At 27.7% G+C, this 13,583-nt stretch overlaps 1 protein-coding gene across 1 annotated transcript; it reads left to right on the forward strand.

Annotated features, from left to right (window-relative positions):
- Positions 1-407: 407 nt before the first annotated feature.
- On the forward strand, positions 408-6,554 carry LOC122506550 (ATP-dependent RNA helicase Ddx1). Its single transcript, XM_043618801.1, has 11 exons — positions 408-489; positions 2,152-2,203; positions 2,385-2,572; positions 2,672-2,871; positions 2,949-3,416; positions 4,157-4,326; positions 4,386-4,548; positions 4,970-5,156; positions 5,242-5,535; positions 5,854-6,071; positions 6,163-6,554. Exons 1-11 carry the CDS (start codon positions 474-476, stop codon positions 6,394-6,396), a joined length of 2,190 nt encoding a protein of 729 aa, XP_043474736.1. The 5' UTR covers positions 408-473; the 3' UTR covers positions 6,397-6,554.
- Positions 6,555-13,583: the final 7,029 nt, after the last annotated feature.

Consider the following 13,583-nt stretch of genomic DNA (forward strand, 5'->3'; position numbering starts at 1 on the left):
AATTTTGTAAGAATTCAAAAAACAATAGACTTGTCAATATATCGAAAAAGTTCATTTTTTTTCGTCTAATAATTACTATTTGTATTACCCAACGATTTATACTTACTTTTTCCTAAATTAAGATCTTAATCAATAAATAACAATAACCGGCTAAATGATAAGTTCTTTCACTTTGCTCTTTAAATCAGGTATGGGAAGTTACAACTCACACGTCATCCCTAGAATCCCTGGAATAATTTTTAGTTCCAGTTAATTTTCAGTGGAGCGCTGCAGTATAAAGGTAACTACCTATCGAATGCAGCGCTCCGTTAGGAAATCTGCCAAACTAAATACACGTAATACGCCTGTCCACCTACATCGAAAATAATCAATGAGTAAAAATAATTTCTAGCAACAAAAAAGAAACCGGTCAAAATATTGAAAATTTATTTATTCTCCAATAGAGAAAGGGTTAAAAATTCACAAAAGCCAAAATGGCGGCTTTTGAAGGTAAGATATTTTTAATGTTATACTTAATTTTTCCCTTTCACTGAAACTATAATTTTATAATTCTTTTTTTACAGGTTAAATACTACTGTCAAAATTCTATACTTGTATGACTTCTATTATTTTGAGGAGAAATTTTTCAAAAGCTGATAAATCCATTTTTCAAAACAAATTGAGATAAACAAAAATAATAAAAACACAAAAATTTTAGAAAAGAAATATTAATAAGGAATTTTAAATTTAAAAACTATTTCGATATAACCAACAATTTTGCAATTTTTACATTTTTTATTAAAAGAAGTTACCGAAATCTTTAAAATACTTAATTACGATAAAGTTTAATTAAAAACGAAATGTAATTTTCAAAAATTTCGACTTTTATGACTTTTTTTCCAAATATTGCAACAAAATACCGAATTTTTTAGTATAAAATGCAACTTATATCGATTTTTAAAGTGCAAAATCTTTCAAAAATATTATTTTTGAATCACTTTTTTTAAGATATAATTAAATGTTTGCAAATATTATCTATAATAAAAATCTTTTTGAATAATTGAAATTTTGTAAAATTTAATAGAAAATAATTAATTTTTTCGCAAGTATTTTGTTACAATTTTGGAAAATCATCTTTTGAAGAATTTTAATTGCAAATTTTGAAAATAATTGAATTCTTAAAAATGTTAATATAAAAAATCTTTAAATGTAAAATTTAAAAATGAAAATTAATAAAAATTAGCTTCTAATTTTTTCTAATTCAATATTTTCAATTACATATTTCTGAAAATTTAAATACACCCAAAATTAAAATTTATCAAAAAATTAATTAGTTTTTTTAAATTATACCAAAATTCTTTTAAGAAATCCAATTATTTTCGAAAAATTACATATTTTAAAAATCTATTTCTTACAATTGTTTTATCAAAAAATTTTTTCGATTCAATTATCTTCGAACAAAGTGAATAAAAATTTGTAAAAATTCCCTTTTTTAGACTTATTAAAAAATTATAAATATTTATAATTAAAACCCTTCAAAAATGTTCTAAATGCTCAAAATTAAATTCTTCGCCTTTCCACCAAAACGAATTTAAAATTTAATTTGTCTTTTTCTTTTAAATTACGAAATTATGACATTGGACTAACTTTTATTTTGACTGTACATCAGATTCTTACTTAAAATAATTGATTTAGAAATAAAGTTTAGTTGAAAATTGTAGGGTTTTAATTATAATTTTTAGAAATTATTAAAATTCATAAATTTGATATTCGTAAATTTTAATATTTTTCTGTAAAAAGAATTTTGTCAGAAAAAATAATTTTCATGTCAGTAAATTGTCAGAGAAATTGATAAACTGAAAATTGTGACCACCCTGAATGTGTCACTCCTCGAAAAGAGGTTCCTAAAAAGCAAAAAAATTTAGGTTATGTTTGTAATTCTTGAAATACAAAATTTGAGTCTTCGCAACATTTGAAATAATTAACTACAAACTGGTATTAGTTTTACATTAAGCAAAGAAAGTTTGTAATTCAGTTAAAATTAACACAAACATAACTATTAAATTTTTTGCTTCTTAGGTACCTTTCTTCAGAGCGCGTGTAAGACACTTTGTTCTAAAGCCCTTTCTTTACTTTTTATTCTTATTCTAATAAAAATATTTTTTCTTTAAGAAATGGGAGTCCTGCCCGAATTAGGAAAAGCTGTCGAAGAAATGGATTGGATGTAAGTATTTCAATTGGTATTATTTATTTCCTTCTTATGAATCCCTTTTTTATGAAGTTTTTTCCTTTTTTCAAAAGTTTGTTAAAATATTTTCTACCATCCTTCCATTTTTTTTTTATTCATTCTATTCCCTTTTGTTATAATGATAACACATTAAATGAAACATATTTTCAAAATCAAGGCTTCCAACTGATGTACAGGCGGAAGCAATTCCCCTAATTTTGGGTGGTGGAGACGTTCTAATGGCTGCCGAAACAGGAAGTGGAAAAACAGGCGCATTCTGCCTGCCAATCATACAAATTGTCTGGGAGACTCTAAAGGATTTGGAATCTGGAAAAGGAACCAAATCATCATCATCAGCTCAGTCTTGTAATTTTTTTGCTTTCTATATATTTTAACACCAAACCCAGAGTTTAATAATCATCAATAACATTTGATTAAATCAAACATTCTTTCATTAAAATTAAGCTCCCAACTGGCTTCTAAGTATGTTCGATCGTGGATCAGCATTAGCGGTAACTCCCGATGGATTACTTTGCCAAAGTCGAGAACCTCGCGACTGGCATGGTTGTCGAGCAAATAAGGGAATTCAAGGAAATGGAAAATTCTTTTTCGAATCTGTCGTCACTGACGAGGGTCTTTGTCGTGTAGGATGGTCCACAGCCCAGGTGTTTAAAAATAAAAAATTACCTAAGAAAAAGAAAAACCCTGATTATCTCAACCAGTCCTTAATTCTAAATTTCAGGCTGCCTTGGACTTGGGAACTGACAAATTTGGTTTCGGTTTCGGTGGCACTGGCAAAAAGTCGAATGCAAGACAATTCGACAGTTATGGCGAATCTTTTGGCATGCACGACGTGATTGGATGTCTTTTAGATTTACAAAAAGGCGAGATTCGATTCATGAAAAATGGTGTCGATTTGGGAACAGCATTTACATTGAATCCACAGCAAAAGCAAATGACATACTTTCCAGCGGTGGTGCTAAAGAATGCTGAAATGTCTTTTAATTTTGGTGCTCAACCATTTAAGCATCCGCCACCAAACGATTTTGTAGCACTATCGTCAGCGCCTAAGGATAATATTAAACCTAATCCCAATAATACTTCTGGCTCTAAGGGAGAAGATTCGAAACCAATGAATAATGCCCCTCAAGCAATCGTCATCGAACCTTCTCGTGAACTTGCCGAACAAACCTACAATCAGATTCAGAAGGTAAAAGAAAATCCAGTTGAAAAAAATATTTCTAAAAGAAATTTCAATGTAATGGAAGTTTGAAAAACTTAAAAGAAAAAAATTTTCTTTCTTTTGCTGTACATATTTTTGGAAGTGCTTTCTTTTCTGAACAGAAAGCACCAATTTTGAACGAAAAATATTAATTTTCTTCAGAGATATTAAGCTTTTTGTAAGTGGGACATACATGTGTCCCAGTGATGTTTAAGTGTCCCAGAGATTATTCAGTGAATCACAACATAGACCAAAAAAAAATTTCTAAAAGAAATTCCAATGTAATGTAAGTTTTTTAAGCTTACATTACATTGCAATTTCTTTTAGAAAATTTTTAGAAACTTTTAGAAATTCTTCAATGTAAGATTTTTAAACTGACTTTACATTGGAATTTCTTTTAGAAAAATTTTTTTTGTCTGTGTTGTGATTCACTGAATAATAAAACTATGGGACACTTTAACGCCACTGGGACACATGCATGTCCCACTTTGAAAAAGCTTAATATCTCTGAAGAAAATTAATATTTTTCATTCAAATTTGGTGCGTTCTGTTCAGTAAAGAAAGAACTTCCAAAAATTTGTACAGCAAAAGAAAGAAAATTTTTTTCCTTTTAGTTTTTCAAACTTACATTAAATTGGAATTTCTTTTACCTTTTGTATCTTCTTCTATCTTCATATTATTGAAAGTTTTTTATGTTAGATCGTAGTTTCTAATTTCAATTTAAATAGTTTAAAGGTCACATTAAAGATCCGGTTGTTAGAGAACTGCTGGTAATTGGTGGTGTTAATGTCAAGGAACAGATTGCAGTTTTGAATGCAGGTGTTGATATTGTTGTCGGCACTCCCGGTAGACTAGAGGATTTAATTCAAGGAGGATATTTATCTCTAACTCACTGCAGGTAATTTTTTGAAATTTTCTAAAAACAAATCAGTTTGTAATCCTTTATTTCAAAAACAGATTTTTCGTCCTCGACGAGGCAGACGGTCTTTTGAAACAAGGTTACAAGGATATGATCGATAGACTACATAAGCAAATTCCCAAAATTACGAGCGACGGTAAACGATTGCAAATGATCGTCTGCTCTGCGACATTACACGATTTCGATGTCAAAAAAATGGCGGTAACTATTTTCTTCGAACTTTAGATTTTATTTTTCATTCCTCTGGACAAAGAACCATGTTCATGTCCGCCTTGTAATGATTCATTGTTGTGATTCATTAAATAATAACGTCCTGGGACACTTTAAGGCAACTGGGACACATTTATGTCCCACTTACAAAAAGCTTAATATCTCTGGAGAAAATTAATATTTTTCATTTAAATTTGATGCGTTCTGTTCAGTAAAGAAAGCACTTCCAAAAATATGTATAGCAGAAAGTATCTAAACTTTGCTATTGTTCTTAAAATGTTTTGGAACATAACAAGGCGGACATCAAACGTTTTTAGAACGTTTATGGAACTTTTTTGCCCAGAGCGATGACTAATTTTTTTATCAGATAAGTTGTGACTTAATTGTAAGTACAATTTTTTTCTAATTTCAGGAACGTTTGATGCATTTTCCAACTTGGGTAGATTTGAAGGGCGAGGACGCAGTTCCCGAGACGGTGCATCATGTGGTTGTTATGGTCGATCCCCAAAAGGATAAGACTTGGGAAAATTTACGACAACACATTCAGACTGACAATGTTCATATTAGAGATAACGTGAGACCTGGAAGTAACACAATTGGTGAGTTTATTACAACATTTAAAAGTCAGTGTCGACTCGAATCCTTAAAAATTCAGAACTTAAAAATTTTCATTTATTGTAACAGAAACCCTATCGGAAGCAGTAAAAATTTTAAAGGGGGAATATTGTGTTCGGGCGATTAGAGAGCACAAGATGGATAGAGCATTAATTTTCTGCAGGACGAAAATTGATTGCGACAATTTAGAACGATATTTCAGATTAGTGGGGAACAGGGATCTCTCTTGCGTTTGTCTGCACGGCGACAGAAAACCAAACGAAAGAAAAGCGAATTTGGAGAAATTTAAGAGACAAGAGGTCAAATATTTAATCTGCACTGATGTCGCCGCAAGAGGATTGGACATCACAGGCTTACCTTTCAGTAAGTTCACAATCTCGAAATGATTCTAATATCAAAAAAGCTTCTTAATATTCTTACCTTTAATATTATCAACATGAATTTTTAAATTTTGTTGGTCTGTGTGAAAACAACGCACCAAATTTAAAAGAAAAATAGTAATTTTCTTTAGAGATATTCATCTTTTTGTAAGTGGGACACATGTATGTCCCACTTGCAAAAAGCTTAATATTTCTCAAGAAAATGACTATTATTCATTCAAATTTGGTGCGACCTTTGCAGTAAAGAAAGGACTTAAAAAATATGTATAGCAGAAAGTATCTAAAATTATTTACATTTCAGTGATTAATGTAACCCTCCCGGATGAAAAATCAAATTACGTTCATCGTATCGGAAGAGTGGGAAGAGCAGAGAGAATGGGCTTAGCGATCTCTCTAGTGAGTTCCGTTCCCGAAAAAGTTTGGTATCACGGAGAATGGTGTTCGACTCGAGGAAGAAATTGCAACAACACCAGTTTAACTGATCAAGGTGGATGTTGTATTTGGTATCAGGAACCTAGAGTACGTATTTTTTGTAACTTAGAAGTATGATCGATTCCAAAAGTAGAAAAATGATTTTAATGCTAAAACGTTTTTTAATATTAAATTTCAGTATTTAGCTGATATTGAGGATCATCTGAACATAACGATTCAACAAGTCGAATCTGACATGAAAGTACCAATGAATGATTTCGATGGTAAAGTTACTTATGGACAGAAAAGATTGAATCTAGGTTCTGATTACAAAAATCACGTACAACAAATGGCACCGACTGTTGCTGAATTAGCGTCTCTAGAGTCGACGGCTCAACTTTCATTTTTAAAATGGCACATGAACTTAGTGTGAATATTGTGGTTTTTATAGAAATGTTGTCCTTTTTTACGAACTTTTAAAGTCATCTCCTATAATTCTTCTATCAAAAGTTAATTACACGAAATACAGAAGTGTAAAATTATTATTTTTTTTATATTACAATAAATATAAATTGGTAAAATTGTCAAAAATCTGTGTTATTCTCCAATTTGGGGACATTTCTTATTAAAACTCATTAAAAAAATCATAAATCATAGGCTGAATTAACTATTATAATAAATTTTTTGAGATTATTAAACAAAATCGTAGTCATGTTATTTCCTTGAAAAATAAAGTACAAAAATAAGACAAAGTAGGACACTTATCAAAGATGAAAAATTTTCAAAGTTTATGTTGAATAAAATGTTTCAGTCACGGATTGTACGCCAGAAATCTAACCAGAATCGGCCCTAACATTTTAGTCAACATAAATTTAGAAATTTTGTTGGTCTGCGTTATTATTCACTGAATAATAAAGCTTTGGGACACTTTAACGCAACTGGGACACTTTTCTGTCCCACTTACAAAAAGCTTAATATCTCTGAAGAAAATGAATATTTTTCATTAAAATTTGGTGCGTTCTCTGCAGTAAAAACAAGACTTCAAAAATATGTATACCAGAAAATATCTAAAATTTTCTATTCTTTAAAAAAAACAATTATAAACAATTGTTAAAATTTACGAAGATTAAAAACATTTTTGATTCGTAAGAAACTCGTTACTCGAGGGTTTTTGGGGTCGCTGATTACGATTTTGAAGTCAGAATTAAAAAATTGAAAATGGCGGATCCAAAATGGTGGACGAAAATATTAAAAAGTTAGCGGATTTGCCTGAAACTCATTACTCGGGGGGTTTTGGGGTTGCTGATTACGAATTTAAAGTCAGATTTTTAAAATTCAAAATGGCGGATCCAATATGGCGGACGAAAATATAAAAATTAACGGATCTGCTTAAAACTTATTTCTCGGGGGGTTTTTTGTGTTGCTGATTACGATTTTGAAGTCAGAATTAAAAAATTCAAAATGGCGGATAACGAGTAACATGTTTGAAGCAAATGCTACTGATTTTTAATTTGTTTTTCCAAAAGTTGACACAAATTTGTTTTCCTGTAAATCGGACGGGTATTAAAATAAATTAGAACCACAAGAAGCATTTTCGATTTATATAAGACATACAATAAGTATTTATTGTATCGTTATAATTTCATAATCGTATCGTTACTATTTTAGTTACACAAACGTATGATACAAGTGGCTTCGCAGCGTTTGCTTTCTTTTTTTTGTAATTCTCGTAATCGTAATAATGTATTTATATGTACGCGCACGCGCGCGCATATGGGTGTATCTGTGTGACGGTGTGTTTTTCCTTACATAATTTTTTTTATATATATATAATATATATATAATATATATTAGATGCTTATAATTTACTAAATGACTTCATTTTTTTTTTAATTACACACATTAATTTATACACATAACTCTTAATATACTCTGAAAAGCAATATTAAACAACTAACTTATAGGGTGTTTTTATAAATCATATAATTTTTTTTACTCAGATAAGGGTTTTTTTTTGTTTTTAATTACCATGTTTTTATCTCGAATATATTCGTATGTATATATTTATATATATATATATACTTTTTTTTTCTTTATGTTTGTGTCATGTGTCTTAAATATTAAGGGTTCCATTTTCTTTGCGCAATTGATACAACGACCATTAAATAAATCTTTTACTCTCTAGATCATTTAATCCTTTAACCGTTAGTTTAGATTCATGTAAACATTTTTTTTATAATATTCAGACAGTCATCACAGAATGAGAATGAAATATATTTTTTTTACCTTCTTTCTTTTTTTTTTAATTCTAGTTTTATAACACAATCAGTCAAAAAACGTACACACACAGAATCGCTCGAAGAATATATCATTCAGACATTAATCGCTCGCAATTGATTCAGTGAATTTATACACGTATAATATATATATAATATATATTTCTATATATATGATATATATATATTTTTTTTATCTTTTTATTTATATTTATATATTCTTTATTTTTTCTTTTTATATATAATTCATTTTTATTCATTTTCTTCATTTTAATATTTATACTAGAATCTGATCCATGATTCACGAACATGGCACCAAAGGAAAAATCTTTCAACTGATTTTATTAATATTTAATCATCACGTTTTACGCGTTCATTAAAATTAATAGATATCAGTGTTCCAGTCTCTCTTTAATCGTACGAAATATTTTCCCATATTTTCGAAACTTTTCTGTCACTAGAAAACTATTTTCTTTCGAAAATATTTTCGAAAATGACGAAAATCTAATTAAATAGAAAAATTCTAGTAAAAATTTGTAACTTGAAATTAGTTTCATCAATTTTTGAATTGATAAAGCTTGACATTTATTGATTGGAAAATAATATTTTTTTTATAAAAGATTTACAATAAAAAAAGATTGTAAAATTAATATAGAAAAATAATTTTAATACTTTCAATTTTTCTGGTATAAAATTCATCGCATATTTATTTGTGTCTCATTTTTTCGAGGCTGGAACACTATCTCGATGTACTAGACACGGTAGACGTTGTATTAACGATTTATAACCGAAAATCATGAAACAGATTCGACAGATTGATTTGATTTCTAAAAAGTTTCTCGGATTTCCACTCTCCACTTTTTTTTTGGCGTCTACTTGCTGAGAATTTCGAAAACTATTGCATTTATATCGCATATATTAATTATTTTATCAAACCACTTAAAAAGGGTTTTTTTTAATGTTTTTTCTTCATTTTGACGTAGAGATTCGACTACTTTGACTTGAATTCTAACATCTTTTCTCGAAGTACTTTTTTTGTCAAAAATTTATCCAGAGGGGAGAATAGCTTCATTTTTATGAAACAATTTCTTTTCATAAATAATATTTGATTTAAAACATTTAATTTATTTAATTTAATTAACATTTAAAATATGTTTCTGACACTGAAGAAAGGTATCCAAGAAGTAAAAATTTTTAGGTTATGTTTACAATTTGTTTCTGCCACTGAAGAAAGGTGTTCAAGAAGCAAAAAATTGTAGGTTATGTTTGACATTTGTTTCTGCCACTGAAGAAAGGTGTCCAAGAAATAAAAATTTATAGGTTATGTTTGCAATCTTCAGAATGAATACACAATGAATTCTACTTCTTCACTGCTTCGAAAATAACGAATAAAAACTATTTTCACTTGTTACAGGAATAAGGAAACTTAATGAAGGTAAAAATAGGACATAACCTAAAAATCACCTTTCTTCAGTGCGAATTACAATAAATTTATATTAAAAAACAAAGTGAAAACTATTTTCACTTGTTACAGAATTAAGGAAACTTAATAGGAAGCTTAATTAAGGTAAAAACAGGACATAACCTAAAAATTATCCTTTCTTCAGTGTGAATTATAACAGTTTATATTCGAAAACAAAGTGAAAACAATTTTCAAAGGAAAAAAGGGACAAATTTTCAAAAAACTTCGAGAAAAGGATGAATGAAAAATATTCTAGATACTTTTTTGTTTTCTATTAGCAAGGAGACACGCAACAATGAATTAAGGGGGATGTTAAAGTTCAGAGAGGGAAGCGACGTATTACATAACTTCTGGTAACTTATCCTTTTGGTTGCTTTCCGGTCTGTTTCTTTTTTCTTTCTCTATTTTCTTGTTTTTTTTTTTTTTGCTTTTTATTTCTTCTTTATTACTTCTGTTCTATAGTGCTTCGAAGCACGGCAGTAAAACAGACTGCCATGGCTAGTCTCGTACAAAAATCACGTATTTTCGTAAATTGTCTTCGTCGTCGTGATTAATAATTAATAACATTTTGTTTTTTTACGTGTATACACATTAACTATTTTTTTTTCATTTATTTTTCGCTACGAACAGACACATCTGAAATTCACAAACTTTTTTTTTTTTTTTTTAAAGTGGCTTTGTTTCTCTCTCGAGACACATTGGGACAAAACCATAGGAGATGATCTTGCAAAAATCTGTTATAAACTAATTAAATAATTACGTATTCAATTGAAAAAAAACCTTACCTATGAAAAAAGAAAAAAAATTTATTTTTTCATAGGAAAGAAAACATTTTTTTTCACCTTATGTTTGTTTCTTTTCATTTCTCTTTTACTTCTTATTCATTTTACAAAAAAATTTCTTTTTTACAAAAAGTCATTCTAAAATTGCGAAAAAGATTTTTTTTTTTCATCTGGCATCAAGGCGCAGATCCACAATACAGAGAAAATGTGTAAGCATTTTTTTTTCATTTTAATTCTAGTTTCTAAATATACTGAACACTCAAGGAGTTTAAAGACCTTTGAAAGTTTTTCTTTATATTTTTTTCTTTTCCTTAGAAAAAAAAAGAAACTTTAAATCCTTCAAAGACCCAGAGAAATATAATAATGTTTAAAAATGTACAAATTTTCATCTTTTTTTTGTTAAGAGCGACAGTATAATAAATATGATAGAATATAACGACGACAATAAATAAAAATTGCAATTACACCCTCAGACATTAACAAATAACGAAAATACAGTATAATAAAATAGAAATAGAAGACGCGTATGAAATCTGCAGTTCAAAATTACTAAATATTTTTTGTTTTCTTTAATTTCTTTACTTTACTCAAGAATATTTTTTTTAAATTATACGAATCTATTTTCGAGGTAATCGTACATTTTCTTTTTATCATTTCGCTTCTTCAAATTGAGTAAAAAATATAAATGAACGCAGAGTCTAACGACATCACTCGTGCACATACAAAAAGACATTATATTTATTATTTTTTTTTTTACTTTTTCTCTTGTTATAAAATACAAACAAAATGAAAAAGAATTGAAAAAATCGTTTGTTTTTTTTTCTAATATAAAAGAAAGGGTATAAACAACAATTGATATAAATAAATGTTCAAATGCCTAAAAACTAGTTTACCTATCATTATTATTTTGTTCTTAAAAGTTTTCATTTTTTACACCCTCCACACAAAGCCTTCGAATGTCGAAAGGTTTTGTGGTGCTACAATTTCCTGAACCCTGCAATGTTAAGCATCTAAAATTAGAATTTGATAATAATCGACCTTTTAAAAATTCTCTTGATATACATTTTTATGTGCATTATTTTTAAACGCACTGCTCTCGACAGAAAATAAAAATTCTTGTGCGATCGGTAATACGAGTCCTTTTTTTTCCCGAAAAAAAAAGAAAAAGTATTTTTTTTCTGCTCTTCAAGCAGACTTTTTGATCATTTACTTTGTTTTTTTTTTCTAAAACAATCCATAAAAATCTCACTTGAAAAAAAGTTTCATCAATTTTATTAAAATTGACGAAAGAAAATTTATTGAAAAAATAATGATTTATTTTTTCAATAAATTTTGTCATTTACTTTGTAACATTGGAATGCACAATATAATTTTAACAAAAAAAGAAAAACAAATATATATATGTATGTAAGTAAATTAATTTCTCTTTTAAAAACAATTCAATAATAAAAATCATATTTAAAAATTACTATTATTTAAAACTTAAAATTTTTTAAAACATAAAAATTTTTACATATCTTAAATATTCAAAAAAAAGAAGAAAACTAAAATTCTCTATAAAAGAAAATCTCTAGAAAACAATTGTAACGGACTCTGAAGAAAAGATACCAAAAAATTTTAAGGTTATGTTTGTTATTTTTTTCAGGATAAAAATCCATTGATGTCTAGATTTTTATTAATTAAATCAGTTTTTATTAATTAAAAATTTTTAAAAATTTTTTAGTAATTTACATTACTAAAAACTGATTTTTAATTAAATAAAAAATTTAAATAGAAATTTTTAATTTTCGATACAAAAATCACAAACATAACCTCAAAATATTTCGCTTTCTACTACTTATATCTTTCTTCAGTGCGCGCCACATTTTATAAATTAGAAAAAAGAACAGGAAACATTTAAAATAAAAAAGGGGTGTAAAATTATTTTAAAAACTCAACATTTTCCAAAAAAAAAATTGCGACTTTTTAGAGATTTTTCCCTTTTTGGATTATTATTTATATTATAGTAAAAATTATGAAGAGATTCTAATGCCTTCTTTTTTAATAGGGGAAGATATGGAAGTAGTTTTTTCGCTCTAAATAAACAATGGAACCATAAAAATTAATTTCAGGCGATTAACACGTGTATAATATTAATTAACAACAATATGTAAATATTTCTAGTTTTCGTGATTAAATGACTCGTTTTTTTTGTGCAAGGCGAATATATATACATAGGACATTCACTAACGGTTTTAATAAATTAAAAATCGAAGATTCAAGTTTTAATAATTATCAATGAATTATTATTAGAATCCCTGAATTTAGCGTTCGACACTTAGCGTCAAAAATAAATTTTTGGCAAAATCGAAAATTATAAAAATTTTTTTTTTTAAGTTTATAGATTAAAAAATGCTATGAGTATTTTTTTTAACTCCCGAGGTGAAGTATTCGTCTCTAAAAGACCCAAAGAAATTATTTTTATTGCTCAGCGTCGACGCTAAGTTCAGAGACATAATTATCATTTTTTATTGATCAATTATTAATTATTAATCAAGTTAAAAATAAAAAAGAAAAATTCAAATTTTTTCCCTCTTTTTTAATGAATCTAATAAACCGTTTATGAAAAAATTAATTTAAAATATTTAAATCATGAACGTCGTGAAAAAATAAAATTTCATTTAATGTTCATCTTCTCAGATTTTACTCAATTGTATCTGAATTTGATCTAAAATAAAGAAATCCAAAATGGCGGATCCAATATGACGATGAAAAACGTCGCCATCTTGGATCCGCTATTTTGAATTAATGAATTTCTTAAATTTGTGAATAAAATAATTTTTTATCAAAAACTGCTACTTGGAGCATTCAATTAAAATGTTATTTTAATTAAATTACGAAAATTTTTCAGAATTTTCTTCGTAACTTTTTCGAAATTAAAAATAAGTTTAAATCGAAATGCAAATTTTTAAAAACTTGCATTTAGATTTAAAACTTAAACCAATAGTGAATGAAATATATATTTAAAACTTGACGGAAGGTGAAAACGAACATTTTCCTTTATCCTCCCGTAAGCGAATTTTTTATTTCTCTCTCTCACTCTCTCTCTCATTCTCTCCAT

The sequence above is a fragment of the Leptopilina heterotoma genome, unplaced genomic scaffold, assembly GCF_015476425.1.
Source record: "Leptopilina heterotoma isolate Lh14 unplaced genomic scaffold, ASM1547642v1 Lhet_42, whole genome shotgun sequence".
Lineage (NCBI taxonomy): Eukaryota > Metazoa > Arthropoda > Insecta > Hymenoptera > Figitidae > Leptopilina > Leptopilina heterotoma.